The sequence below is a fragment of the Salvia miltiorrhiza genome, unplaced genomic scaffold (genome assembly GCF_028751815.1).
Source record: "Salvia miltiorrhiza cultivar Shanhuang (shh) unplaced genomic scaffold, IMPLAD_Smil_shh original_scaffold_302, whole genome shotgun sequence".
In the NCBI taxonomy this organism is placed as follows: Eukaryota; Viridiplantae; Streptophyta; class Magnoliopsida; order Lamiales; family Lamiaceae; genus Salvia; species Salvia miltiorrhiza.
Genome location: NW_026651523.1, coordinates 244,850 through 256,976, shown reverse-complemented (window position 1 = coordinate 256,976; position 12,127 = coordinate 244,850). Strand labels below are relative to the sequence as shown.

Here is a 12,127-nt window from a genome sequence, read left to right as displayed (position 1 = left end):
TATGGTGTGCTCAACATGGTTAACGCCAGTATCAGTAATGCTAGCTTTATTTCTGGTCTTAAACATAATCTGTTGTCTGTGAGTCAATTTTGTGACAGCGGTTTCACAGTGAAGATCAAAAAGGATGAATTCAGTTTCAGACAATGGAGTCTCTACGTCGTTTCATGGGAAGACAGCCCACCAGAAACGTGCCTCATCAGCAAAAGCAGCTCGGAGCTCAACTGGCTGTGGCACAGGAGACTCAACCATCTCAATTTCAAGACGATCAACGAGCTTGCTAAACATCAACTAGTAGAAGGTCTGCCTTCTATTGTGTTCCAGAAGAAGCAAGAATGTGAAGCATGTCAAAGAGGAAAGCAGACGCGAATTTCATTCAAGTCAAAGACAGGACACTCCTCTGGAAGAATTCTTCAACTACTTCACATGGATCTGTTTGGCCCAATCTCTCCAAGAAGCTACAACGGTAGGAAGTACACCTTAGTTATTGTAGATGATTATTCACGATATACTTGGGTTATCTTTCTCTTCACGAAGAAAGAGACACTGGAGGAACTGCCAAAGCTGCTGAGAAGACTGAGCGTGGAAAAAGAAGTCAACATCATCAGCATCAGATCAGATCATGGAACTGAGTTCCTCAATACTGTCATTCGTGAGTATTGTGATAAACAAGGAATCAGTCATCAAACTTCTGCAACAAGAACTCCTCAACAGAACGGAGTTGCAGAAAGAAGAAACAGGTCTTTGAAGGAAGCAGCAAGGACGATGCTAGCCGAATCAAAACTCCCCTTGAAGTTTTGGGCCGAAGCAGTCAACAACGCATGCTACACGCATAATCGCTCATTCCTCACTCAAAGACATGGAAAAACTCCATACGAGTTATGGAAGAACATGAAGCCTTCAATTGCTTATTTTCATGCTTTCGGTTCTAGGTGTTTCATCCACAACAATAAAAAGAAGAGGTTAAACACATTTGATAGCAAGGCTGATCCAGGAGTCTTTCTTGGATACTCTGGAACATAACGATCCAGCAAAGCCTATCGAATGTTTAATTCTCAAACTCTTTGTGTTGAAGAAATACCACATGTTGTCTTTGATGAGTCTACAGATGATTTCAGGAAACAGGAAACTGAGAGATGTGTTGAGAACACTGAAGTTTCCAAAGCTGAAATCCACAACACCGAGCCTTCTACTGTCTTGGTGTGGGGACCAGGAAAAGATGAAGATACTGAGAAGCTTCAGTATCAAAAGATCAGCCAAAGGTCTGAAGTTCAGACTGGAGCCAATGCAGATGGCATCAGTCAATGGGGAACTCCAGTTGCTGAAGATCGAGTTGAACGTGCCGAAGCAGCTCCAGCTCAACTTTCCCCTGCTCCAGAAGGTGCTCAACACTTCAGAACCATTCTGACTGAAGAAGCCCCACCATCACCAGAAGAGATCAAGAAGTATCGAAGATGGTTTGAACTCCATTCAAAGGAGAACATCATTGGAGAACCATCAGACGGTGTCAAGACTCGAAGATCAATGTGCAACCTCGTCTTTGATATCAATCAGAACTGCATCAACGAAGATAAGAATTTCAGCTGTTTCTTATCATCTACAGAGTCCAAGGATGTTGAAGAAGCTCTGAAGTCCACTCAATGGGTCATCGCAAAGCAAGAAGAACTCAATGAATTCAACCGGAATTCAGTTTGGGAGCTTGTGGATCGACCAGACGATGCAAAGGTGATTGGTTTGAAATGGATTTTCAAAAACAAGAAAGACGAAGAAGGAAATGTTGTGAGAAACAAAGCAAGGCTTGTAGCAAAAGGTTACAGTCAAGAAGAAAGAATCGACTACGACGAAACGTTCGCTCTAGTTGCCAGATTGGAAGCAGTCAGACTCTTCTTAGCCTTCGCAGCTCACAAAGGTTTCAAGGTACACCAAATGGATGTGAAGTGTGCATTTCTCAATGGAGTGCTCACCGATGAAGTCTACGTGGAATAACCTCCAGGCTTTGAGGTTGCTGGACCAGAAAAGATGTACAAGCTGAAGAAAGCGCTCTATGGCTTGAAGCAAGCTCCAAGAGCATGGTATGATACTCTTTCGGAGTATCTTGTTGAACAAGGTTTCAAGAAAGGATATATGGACAGAACGTTGTTCACTTTCAAAGAATGAGAAGATCTCTTGCTTGTTCAGATTTATGTCGATGACATAATTTTCAGATCCAAATCCGAACGCATGTGCAAAAAGTTTGCTAACATCATGACCAACAAGTTCCAAATGTCCATGATGGGAGAAATGAATTTCTTTCTCGGATTGCAAGTCAAGCAGACCAGCGAAGGAATACTGATCAGTCAGTCCAAGTATGCCAAGGAACTGATAGCCAAGTTCAGTATTCAGCACATGAAATCAGTCAAGATCCCAATGAACACAAACTGGAAAGTTGATCTAGGTTCAGAAGGAAAATCTGTTTCTTCGACGAAGTACAGAGAAATCATTGCATCTTTGCTGTATTTGACTGCGAGCAGACCAGACATCGCATTTGCAGTCAGGGTATGTGCAAGATATCAGTCAGATCCAAAGGAAGCTCATTTGGATGCAGCCAAGCGAATACTACGATATCTTAAAGGTACACCCAATATAGGATTGTGGTACCCAGCAGACGACGACTTCAAGCTCACCGGATATTCAGACTCAGATTTCGCTGGATGTAAAATTGATCGCAAATCAACCTCCGGAACCTGTCAATTCCTAGGCAACAAGCTCATCTCTTGGTTTTCAAAGAAGCAGACTTTAGTCGCCACCTCCACAACTGAAGCTGAATATGTTGCTGCCGGAAGCTGCTGCTCACAACTCCTATGGTTAGTCCAACAGTTGAAGGACTATGGGATAGATGAAAAGGAAGTCCCAATCTATAGCGACAGCTCCAGTGCTATTGCAATCTCCCATAATCCAGTTCATCACACCAGAGTCAAGCATATTGCTATTCGACATCACTTCATCCGTGATCACGTCGAAAAGAAGAATATCTCTGTTGAATGGATTCCAACTGCTGTTCAGAGAACGGACTTGCTGACCAAAGCTCTTCCAAAAGAAAGGTTCAACGATCTGTGTGGAAAGATCGACCTCATCAACCCTGAAGAGTGATGCTGTGTTTGAAGATTTTCTCAAACAGTCATGCTGACTGGTGGTCAACCAATTACTGTTCTACGACCGCTGACGTGGAAAGCAATCAAGACAAGCGCTCATTTGAAGAGAAGTCATCCTGATGAATCAACCAGGATCAAGTGGTATCGACTTACTACGATGATCAGTCAATCAGTAAGTATTTTTCAAACTTACTATTTAAAATCAGTTATATCAGTTAAGAGCTTTGTGTTTTAATTCAAAATATTTCTCTAACTGATCAGTTTCTTTCAAAACCTTTAACTGATTGTTGGAAAATGGAATATCCGAGAAGGACAAGTATTTTTTTTTAAAAAAAGGAAAATTCTATTTTTATTGAACTTGTCCAGATCTTCTCTAAAAATCTTTCCAACCTGTTGCCTCTGTGATCAAATTTCTTGAGAACCTCATTGACATGACATAATGCAATGATACCTCTCACCTTTTTGAAGCTTCAGTCCCCTGCAGTGATGGCGGACGTGAATTTTTCTTCAAAAATATTTTAGGCACAGTTTTCGAAAAACTTTTCATCTTCTTACTTGGTAAAATTTTGTCTATTTATACCATGTTGTCTTCACTATTTTTCTGCATCAACTAACAACTCTCCACAGCCTTCACTGTAAGAAAAATTTCCAATCCTTCCAAAGTTGCTGAGAAAATTTGTTCCGATAAAATGAGAAATCAATGACTGCAAAGTCATGGAGTGGGAGAATGACGCTCACATACCTGGTCTTCACCGGACCCTTCCACTGGATCTCAACGTCTCTCCGACGTCAAAGTTTGCTCTACCCTCACTTGTATCCAGCGAAGCGAGTGTCTTCCATCCTCATGCCCGGACCATATGGCTTGAAGTACCTGTCTCAAGAACACGGACTTCACCTATTTCTCAGGCGAGCTTCTCACCTTTTGGTGAAGCTTCCATGTGGTGCAACAACAATGAGCAAGAGCTCGTTGTCAACCGGCGCAACATCGACAGTGCTAGTCCTCGCGACTATCACTGATTCAATTTTTCATCCTCACCTTCTCTTTTCTCCATGTATGACGAGACGCGTTTTGATCTAATTCTTTCATCAAAGCCTCGCCATACATTTTATTCGTTTCTCCTCCCCACTTCTCGCACTCCTCTTTCCCATCTTTCCTCGTCTGTCTCCTCGCCCTCCGGATCGTATGTATAGCTGCATCTCATGATTATCTCTAAGATGCTATGCATACTTTCCTTTCCTACACTTTGCTCTTCTCCATCTCTCTGTCTCCATCACTTCTCCGTCTCCCTTCTCATCTCTCTACCTCTCCACTGTCGTCTTCTTCCTTCTGCATCTCGGGATCTCATCCTCTTCTCAAGTCTTCCCACAAATGCTTGAGAGTCGGAGTTGAAGTCCCATACGATCAATGCCTCCATCATCAGCTCTCTTTTTGATGTTGCCAAAAAGGGGGAAAGTCAGAAGTCAGAGAGAAACCTTCCCTAAGGTTGCTCCTGTATCTTCTTTCTTGACTGAAGATGGGACAACAAAAGAATCACCAGAAGTTGTAAGGATGACGCTCCAGTAAAGACCTCAACTCAACGGAAAACAAGTGAGAGTGGAACAAGCTTAGGAACATGAAGACACGAAGACAGAAGATGAAGATCAAGAAGTTCAAGGCGCAGCCAAGCAGACTGCTGGAGTCCATGGGTTTTCCATGTTATTTTTGTTTTTCTTTTTACTCCAATGTAAGTCTTGCTCTGTACCTCGACTGATGGCTTATCAGTCTTACTTTAATGAAAAGAACTTCTTTTTTATCTCAACCTGAAGACAATGACTCTTTGTCCAGGCTCTGATTATGTTTTTATGTCTTCTCTTTGTTTTGTTTTAGAACTGTTTCGTTCTTGACTCTAAGTACAAGTCTTTAGGTTCTATTGTTAAGGGGGAATTGTATTCACCCCAGTTTTAGAACTTGTGCTGTGAGTTCAGTCTTTTTGTTTATCTAGAACTGCTGTATGGTTTTGGCATCATCAAAAATGGGGAAATTATTGGGAACCTTGTGGAATATCCTAATCCTTGTTTTGATGATACCTAAATGCATAGGTCTTAATTGTAATAGACTAGAACAGTTTTGAACTCAAGTGTTATAGTTCGTTTCTAGTTTAGCTTGCGGTTCTGAAGACTGAAGACTGAAGGACGAAGGACTGAAGATTGAAGATACCAACTAAAGTATCAGTCGAAGAATCAGTTCAGAAACTGATTACTTAATGCGTGCCACGTGGACTCAGCGGACTGATACTAAAGTCAAGTATCAGTTAAACATTCTTCCTCGGACTGAACTTCCAACGTTCAAAGAAAGCCACGTACTCACAAAAGTACAGCCGCATTAAATACAGAGATCTCAGGATCTCCTTATCTCTGCAGAGGTCATTCCTATTTGGTGGCTACTTTATCAGATACGTCACATCTCCTATCCTTTAAAAGAGCCGTTTCCACCAAACAAGGAACCTCGAAGATTGAAGCCTCGGCCCAAATTCGAAATGCTCTCCAACGGAAGAAATCTTGAAGACGTTCTCCGCCAACGGATCTATTCAAGAGCTCTCCTTTAAATAGCGCTTGAGGATCACTTCAATCTTCACCGATTCAACGACATAAGCTGAAGCTCTGCCAAAATCGCTACTCAGCCTAAAGCTTAACCTCCCCAAAGTTTGAATCGAAGAAGAGAATTCTAAAGCCAAAATCAGTCACTGCTGATTACATACATTCTCTTAGACCTTAGGCAAACCTCTATTTACCCAGAAGCCAAGGTCAAACTTGCTCCAAAGAACTTGTTCTTTGCAGTATAGTTGGCACCCGTTCAAACCTCCTTTCAGAAAGAGTAGAGTGTTTGAGTGATTCGGAGTTCAGGAAGGTACTCTGACTCTGAGAGTCTTAGCGCGGGTTGTGCTAAGCAAGAGAAATCCGACACGAGTGAAGTGTGGGTACTGAAGAAGCGGTTTCTTCAGTGGTACGGTTGTGTGCACCCGGCAAGCACACGGTTTGGTTTGCAGTGCACCTGTTAAGCACTTGCGGAGTGGATTGTTGGTCTGATCAACTGACTGTGGATGTAGGAAAGGGTTTTTTCGAACCACGTAAAAGTCTATGTGTTATTTACAGCTTTCAGTTTTACATTCCTACTTGTGTTGTTTCAATTGATAAACTGAATACTGAAAAACTACAAAGAGAAACCTAAGACTAACAACGTGCTCAACCGAGGCTATTGCGAAACTAAGTTTTTTTCCGCTGCGTATGATATCAGTCTGACTGATCTATCTTCTGATAGTCAGGCAGAGTGTTATCATTTCTATTTTTGCAAACTCGACTGAAGCCTTTAAGTGCATCAGTTAAGTTCCAGTAACTTAACTGATAACTCCTTACTGAAGAGTCTTCAGTATCAGTCGTCAACCCTATTTGGTCAAAACTTCTTTCAGTCAATAGGTGTCACAGTTTGCGTGTAAAGTTTCGTTTAGATCTCTATCTGGAGATCCCTCACTTTGAGGAAAAGAAAAATAGCCCATAGGTGTATTCCCCCCCTCCCCCATACACCTATTCGAGACCCTCCGGACCTAACAGATCCATCATCGAAGTTGAATTTCAGAGAAGAAATAATGAAATTTAGAAATATGGATAGCCAAATTCATATGAATTTTGTACTAGTTCAGCGGAGCCCCTCTGCAAGACGAAGAAGATGAAAATGGGTGACTTGTTGTTCCCAGATTTTTTTAATTCAATTTTGGGAGGATGAAAAATGAAATTTGAATTTTTGTCCACAAGCAACTAAGCACTAGATTCATGTAAACAGGCAACTTGCGCGGGTTTAGTAAACGAGACGAAACAGCTGAATTGAAGTGGGCCATCATTTTCATACGGGCCGCATTGGTAATTTGCCAAACCCCCCAAACACCGAGTACATGCTAGACTAATTCCCAAACTAGCGTAACCAACCCTACCAAACTGGGCCTTAAGAGAGAGGGTGTGGCCCATACTGAATTAAGCCCACGTTTGGTTGAGTGTTTTTAGAGGTTGGAAAGGGATTCAATTAATTGAATCTATTGCTTGTTGTTTGGTTTGAGTAATGAGTTAACCATTACCCTTACTTGAGGGTAACACAATCACCCAATTTGTTACCGCTCAAAATAGAGGTGAAACAAAAGAAAGGGAATCCCTTACTAATGACTCATTTTCATTGTTAAACCAAACACTTAATAAAAGTAATAGTTATTGTTACCATTCCACTCCTCTATTTGAACCAAACGACTAAATGTAGCAACCCAAGGCCTAAGCCCTACACAAAACCCTCCCCCTTCTTCTTCCTCCACACACACAGTTCACTCACACTCACGCAGAATATGTACTGATTAGTTAAAATATGCTGAAAATTAGATATAGATCAACGCAATCACAACAAATTGAATTGAATAAGTCAAAATATATATGTTTTTGAAGAAGTCTAATCATATATTTTATTATAAATAGGGAAGGGCTCGTTTCGAATGAGAAGGCTCTCACATCACATCTCATTCCAAAATTTCACCCAAAATCGGCAGTAGCGGAAAGATGTACGGATTCAATTCGGCCACTCTCCTCACCGGCGCCGCACCTATGCGAAAATCAGGCACTCCTCTCGCCGCTGTCTCGCTGGAATCAGTCAGATTGTTGACAGCCGCAAATGTGAGAGGAAAATGGAGAATAAGCTGAAGAAGCTCTCGAGTAATGTGGTGATGCTCACGTGCCAGTCATCTGCGGATACTGGCGTATGCAATGTTTATTTGGTCGGAACCAATCACACTTGTCCGGTAATTTAATGTTATTTATTTTGTTTTATATTTGTGTCAATTTGAAGCATCTCATTTTTTTCCAATTGTGTGTCTTCTTGCATTGTTGAGATAAGAAATTTTAGTGAATCGCAATAGCTTATGATAATTGTTCTTCAATTTCAGAAATCTTGGGCAGAAGTTAAGGCCGTGGGGAAATTCTTGAAACCAGAGGTGTTTTTTCCTTTGAAATTAGAAGCAACAGTGGCTACTGCTATTATTATCCTTTTTTCTCTCTCTAATTAATATGGAAATTTTATGCTTTCAGGTTTTTTTCCTGGAATTGTGCTCTACTCGCACAGAAATTCTTACACGTGAAATACCAAAGGTTGGTCCGTATTTGTATTTGTATTTGTATTTGTTTTCAATATTTGTAGAATTAACTGAATTTAGTACATGTCATTAGTCATGAAATTGTAGCTCTTATTTAGATTCTTGAAGAATTAATTGAAAAGGTCAAGGTTGGCCGGCCTTGTTTTGCAGGCTCTGACCATGAGAGAAATGGTCGATATGTGGAAGAAAAATTATCAACCTACTTGGATTCTTTACAAGTGGTTTATTCGCAAGTGGTATTCTTGGGAGGTTCCATTTGAAGGTGGAGATATGCGCGCGGCAAATGAAGAAGCCAAGAAATACGGCGCCAAGGTTATACTTGGTGATCGACCTAATGATGTAAGCTACCTTTCTCCTTGTGTTTACATAGCCATACTAATGCATGTTTATTAATGTTATTATTTTTGAAGTTTGTTTTGTCGGATATATCTAAAGTTTTCTAAATGTTAGTACAAGTATATTCTTGAGCTAGCTTACTACAACCATTTCCTAAGTTTTTCTTTTTTGGTAGATTACATTGCAGAGATATCGTGCTAGGACGTCTCTTTGGCAAGCGCACGCCAAGATACGTAATGGAACCACTTGGTGTCATAATATTTATAAGGAAACCTTTTTCCACGAGCGCGACCTGTTTGTGTTCTGATCCAACTATGAATTTCATTCTAATTCTTAATCCCGGGCTTCATATCATTGTAATATTTGCATGTTTGAGTGCTTTCATTCTATATTTGTTATTTACAGATATATGTCGGCCAAGATACTAGAAGTTGCGCGCAAGCATAAATCAGTGGTAGCTGTTGTGGGAAGGGACCACTTACTAGGAATCCAGAAGAACTGGAAAAAATCTGTTGACGTAAAGATGTTATTTCAAATTCTCTGATCATTGCACGTGTAATTTCAAATATATCGTCTTGATGTAACTTCATGTTCTTGAATTTAATTTCAGACGGAGCAACTTATTTACGTACCATCAGGGAAGAAAAAAGTTGCATCCATTGGAGCAGGAGTTGCCATAATTTATGGCATTTATCTCTACATGAAGAATTAGCATTCTGTATTCCATAAGCCTAATCGAGCCCAGGTGAGAGATGTTGCAACAATGATGTAATTTCAGAACGCGTATTGATGTAATTCGTGTACTTAATGTTGTTAGGCAATAGTGAAGGGTGAGCGAATTTGTATTAGTGAGCTGGTTTAGCCCTGACAATGGAATTAATTTTGATTTAATTCACAAATTGGTTGAAATTAAATTAATTGTCAAATTTGAGGCTAATTTGATCAAAGTCCGAGAGTATCGACTTGAGTTGTAAATTCATACACGAGGGGTAGGGATGACAACGGGCTGGATCTTGATCGGATCCTGCTTGGTCCAGATTCAGAACCGAATTATTTTATTTAGGTTCGGATCTGGTCTATATCCATTGAATCCCAAAACACAAGATTCAATTCAGATATATAAGATCCACAAGATCTCGGGTCCAGACCCAGATCCATATTTTGTTCTCTTTTTTAAAACATTTATAAATTTTAAACTAACTAAAAATAAAATCATAATTATCATCTAAAGTTTCAACAATTATTCAAAAATAAATAATTAAATCATTATCTATAGATAAAATATTACTATAAAAATTCAAAATAAGTAAAAATATAATAATCAAGTTGTAATAACATATTGAAAAATAATAATAATAATAATAATAATAATAATAATAATAATAATAATAATAATAATAATAATAATAATAATAATAATAATAACAACAACAACTTAAATTTAAATTAGGATAAATGTAAAATATTATCTTCCATATAATTATATAAATATATGTATAAAATCTGGTTCGAGGCGGATTCCTCTTATGTCGTTCATATTTTATCTACTAAATCGCGCCGCGTTCCTTGGCGATTTGCTGCCATTTGGAACCGGGCTCTTATCTTGCTGGAGAATATGGAGTTTCGCATTTCTCATATATATCGTGAAGGAAACTCTCCTGCCGACATCATGGCTAGTCCGCACACACCTCAAGGTTGGTGGACGCACACAATTGATATCATTAGGGATGCGGTGATTAGAGATCTTTTGGTTCATAGTCATGTTCGTCAAAAATTGTAGCTTTTGCGGCTGGCAGCTGTTTGTTTTTTGTTTCTTTGGTTCCAGCTGTACTGTCATTGTTGGGCTGGAGTCTGGCTTCAATGCCTTCGTTTGGGGGTGGGTTTTGCTCTTCTTTGTCGACGACATTACTACGAACATTTGGTGTGCTGCTTCTCTGGCTCGGTTTGGTGAGTGGAATGGGGGTTGTTTGCTGCTCCTTTCTCTTCTGCCAGCGTCGAGTTTCTTTGGTTACTGTCATTGTTGGGCTGGAGTCTGTCTTCAATGCCTTCGTTTGGGGGTGGGTTTTGCTCTTCGTTATCGACGACATTTCTACGAACAGTTGGTGTGCTGCGTTTGTGGATCGGTTTGGAGAGTGGAGTGGAGGAGGTTTGCTGCTACGTTCTCTTCGGCCAGCGTCGAGATTCTTTGGCTCCAGCTGTACTGTCATTGTTGGGCTGGAGTCTGGCTTCAATGCCTTCGTTTGGGGGTGGGATTGGCTCTTCGTTGTCGACGACATTTCTACGAACAGTTGGTGTGCGGCGTTTGTGGCTCGGTTTGGTGAGTGGAGTGGGCTTTTTTCTCTTCTGCCGGCGTCGAGCTTCCTTGGCTCCAGCTGTACTGTCATTGTTGGGCTGGAGTCTGGCTTCAATGCCTTCTTTTGGGGGCGGGTTTCGCTCTTCTTTTGTCGACGACATTTCTACGAGCAGTTGGTGGTGTGCGTCTGCTGCGCTTGTGGCTCGGCTTGGAGAGTGGAGTGGGAGTTGTTTGCAGCTTCTTTGTCTTTTTCAACTTTTGCTTTTGATTTTCGTTTGATGTTGTTTCCGTTACCTGGCAGCTTTGAGGTGTCCGGGTTTACATGGGGGCGATGGTTAGGCCGGAGTTCCTGATGCATTCCCACCCTCGTTGCTGCATTTTCTTTTGCTTTTTCTTTTTTCCTTTCTAGACGAGTACTCTTTTTCCTTGTTACGGTTTTTCCCTTGGGGTTTTCTGTAACAAGGTTTTAACGAGGCTCGGCCATTTGATTGCGTCATGTGCTTTCTTGGGTTTTTTTAGGTTTTTTGTTTTGCAATAAAATCGTATTTTAATAATGTATAGATTACGAATAGAACTTTAGGCTAGAGTTCGATAAAAATAAAATAAAATTATATTTTTTATGTATAACTGGATCCACGAGCTAGAGTTGTGTCTCATAACTTTAGCTCCAGCTCCAGATACGCAAATCATAGAATTAATTCAGATTCGGTCCAAGAACCTTTTTTTACAAGGTCCGGAGCTTAGAAAAAGGATCTAGATCCGTGGATATGGACCGGGCCCAGGATCCATTGCCATCCTACAAGGGATGCGACGATTGGGAATAGACTAACTTTTCTCAGAGAGCTCGATTGACATGTGAAAGATGTTGCTACAAGTTGCTAAGGCAGACATTTTTTAACACAATATATGGTAAATCCGACACGAACACATACTGATTAAATTGGTTAATATCAAATCTTATTCGGTTCATGTTGTTATTGGATCAACCTATTGTGTCTAGTTCGAGTCACATACAAGCCACATATTAACATAAATATATAATATAATATTATTTTACTGGTTTGCCCCTCAAGCTAATATCCATTTCATCGGTTTTCGTCATGTGGACTTGAGTGGCTGTCATGAACTTCATTAAGATATCTTAAATCCGGGTGGTGGTTGCAAGAAGTTGTTGGGATTGCCATAAGAAAGATTTGAGTGGGGATTTG

The 12,127-nt window shown here is 40.4% G+C and overlaps 1 protein-coding gene across 2 annotated transcripts; it reads left to right on the top strand.

Moving 5' to 3' along the window:
• Positions 1-7,659: 7,659 nt before the first annotated feature.
• Positions 7,660-9,483, top strand: LOC131003952 (uncharacterized). Of its 2 annotated transcripts, XM_057930522.1 has the most exons (7): positions 7,660-7,939; positions 8,084-8,131; positions 8,226-8,285; positions 8,441-8,629; positions 8,802-8,920; positions 9,032-9,143; positions 9,237-9,483. In XM_057930522.1, the coding sequence occupies exons 1-7, from the start codon at positions 7,826-7,828 to the stop codon at positions 9,336-9,338; spliced, it is 744 nt and encodes a 247-aa protein (XP_057786505.1). In that variant the 5' UTR covers positions 7,660-7,825; the 3' UTR covers positions 9,339-9,483. The 2 variants fall into 2 exon arrangements, with proteins under 2 accessions (XP_057786505.1, XP_057786506.1); XM_057930523.1 differs by lacking the exon at positions 8,084-8,131.
• Positions 9,484-12,127: the final 2,644 nt, after the last annotated feature.